This window comes from Tupaia chinensis, unplaced genomic scaffold (assembly GCF_000334495.1).
Source record: "Tupaia chinensis unplaced genomic scaffold, TupChi_1.0 Scaffold139218_1, whole genome shotgun sequence".
In the NCBI taxonomy this organism is placed as follows: domain Eukaryota; kingdom Metazoa; phylum Chordata; class Mammalia; order Scandentia; family Tupaiidae; genus Tupaia; species Tupaia belangeri.
Genome location: NW_006199107.1, coordinates 934973 through 936718, shown reverse-complemented (window position 1 = coordinate 936718; position 1746 = coordinate 934973). Strand labels below are relative to the sequence as shown.

At 43.5% G+C, this 1746-nt stretch overlaps 1 protein-coding gene across 1 annotated transcript in view; it reads right to left on the bottom strand.

Moving 5' to 3' along the window:
• The window catches only part of TIGIT (T cell immunoreceptor with Ig and ITIM domains), a 17807-nt gene that overhangs the window by 15716 nt on the left and 345 nt on the right, over nt 1–1746 (bottom strand). Inside the window, 1 exon segment of the mRNA XM_006161829.3 lies at nt 2–180. Coding sequence (XP_006161891.2) covers nt 2–180 — 179 coding nt within the window.

Genomic DNA, 1746 nt, shown 5'->3' with positions numbered 1-1746 from the left:
AGGTTGGGTAGATATGCCACCCTAAGTCCGCATGATGAATGGCCAGAAGTCGGTCTTGTTGCTCCCAATTGACCTGAGTCACTTCAGCTGTGGTGGAGGATAGGTGACACTGTAAGACGACAGAGCCACCTTCGTGGGCAGAAAGGTTCCCTGCCGTTACTATTGTGCCTGTCATTGCTCCTAGGGAAGAAGGGAAGGCACACGTGAGTCCAGATCAGCAGTTGTCCCTCAACCTTTTATGTGAAGGCCTTGGAGGCCAGAATCAGTCTTCGGCATGGCAATTTCTCCAGTCCTTCCTGTCACTCCCCCATGTAGACTATAATTGTTTCCTGCTTCTCGTATTTCCTGTCCTCTCTACTTCCAGAACCTATTTCTACTCCCCTCTGCCGCTCTAGCCGCTTGATGGCTTGTCAAAGCTGATAACGTGTATGATACTATCTTTAATTAGACTCATATACAGTGTATTCATGCTGGAAAAAGTTCATTTTACAAGCTGTAATGATATACAGTGATTGAATGTATAAAAATAAATAAATAATAAATAAATAAATAAGCTGTACTTCTTCTCCTGCCTCCTTGAGGACCCAGCCCAGAGCAACTTCCCTCTTCCTGTCACACGCCCTGCCTACATTGTACAATTAGCACCTTATTAAATGCCTCACTCCTCACTACACAATTTAGCACTTCGTCCTCTCAGGGTGTTCAACTGTGTAGCTTCATGACTAGCTCACTGGTTATTTTCATATGCTAATGTTTCTCTCCCTGCTTAGAATATAAGCCCTTGTCAGTTGACCACCTTGTCTGGTTTTTTGTCTCTTCCAGTAGCCTCATTCTGTGCTGGTGCATTATCTTTTCAAATAAAACCTGACTGATGGATTGCCATTTGGGATGCCTGGTAAAACCATCAAAAAGGCCAAGAAACCCAAGGGAAAGGACCCTGGGTGAGAAACTCTGTTTTTCTCAGGCAAAACACCCTCTTTAGTGCTTACAACCCCCTAGCATGCTTGGGAGCTTCTTATCCTCAGCCAGTTCAGAAAGTAGCATAAAATCAAATTTAGGAGCCAGACGGTGGCACAGGGGTAAAACACGATGATCTGCAAGGCAATCCCACCCAGAAAGATTCCTGATTTGAGTCCGGAAACCTCCCTGAGTAGGACGGGCATGTGGTTGTTCGTGATCTGGGACTGGCTGAAGATGGGGAAGATGACAGTATCAAGACCTATTAGGGGTGCCATCTCCTATGACCTCCCATCTCTTTTGCTCATGGAAAAAAACGAATGGATAAATTCTTACCAAAAAATAATTTAGATTACAGTTTTTAAAAATTTGTGTTCCCCTCCTTTAGAAACATTTTTCTAAGGCATTTAATATATAAGAATAGAAGTATTACAAAAATTTAATCCATAATGGTAGAATACCTGGTATCTGTGAATAAGCTATTTTTGACTCACAAAGAGTTGCTTATACTATACTATTTTTCTAGGAGACTGCTAAAGGACAGAAGACAAGTAGACGGAATGGGAGTGCGCTTCTGAAAGCAAACTAATTCCTCCTTCTCAGTCCCGTCTTCCCCTGCCACCTTTGTTGTGCTGGTCTGAGGGGCCACAACGCCCTTCATCTACTGCCCAAGACAGAAACACACCTCATTTCCTGAAATGGCCTTTTCTTATGCGAGAGTACACATGGCTTGAAAGCCTACGTTTTTTTCCCCTCAAACAGATGTGGTGTGTGTTTCAAGCTTTCCCT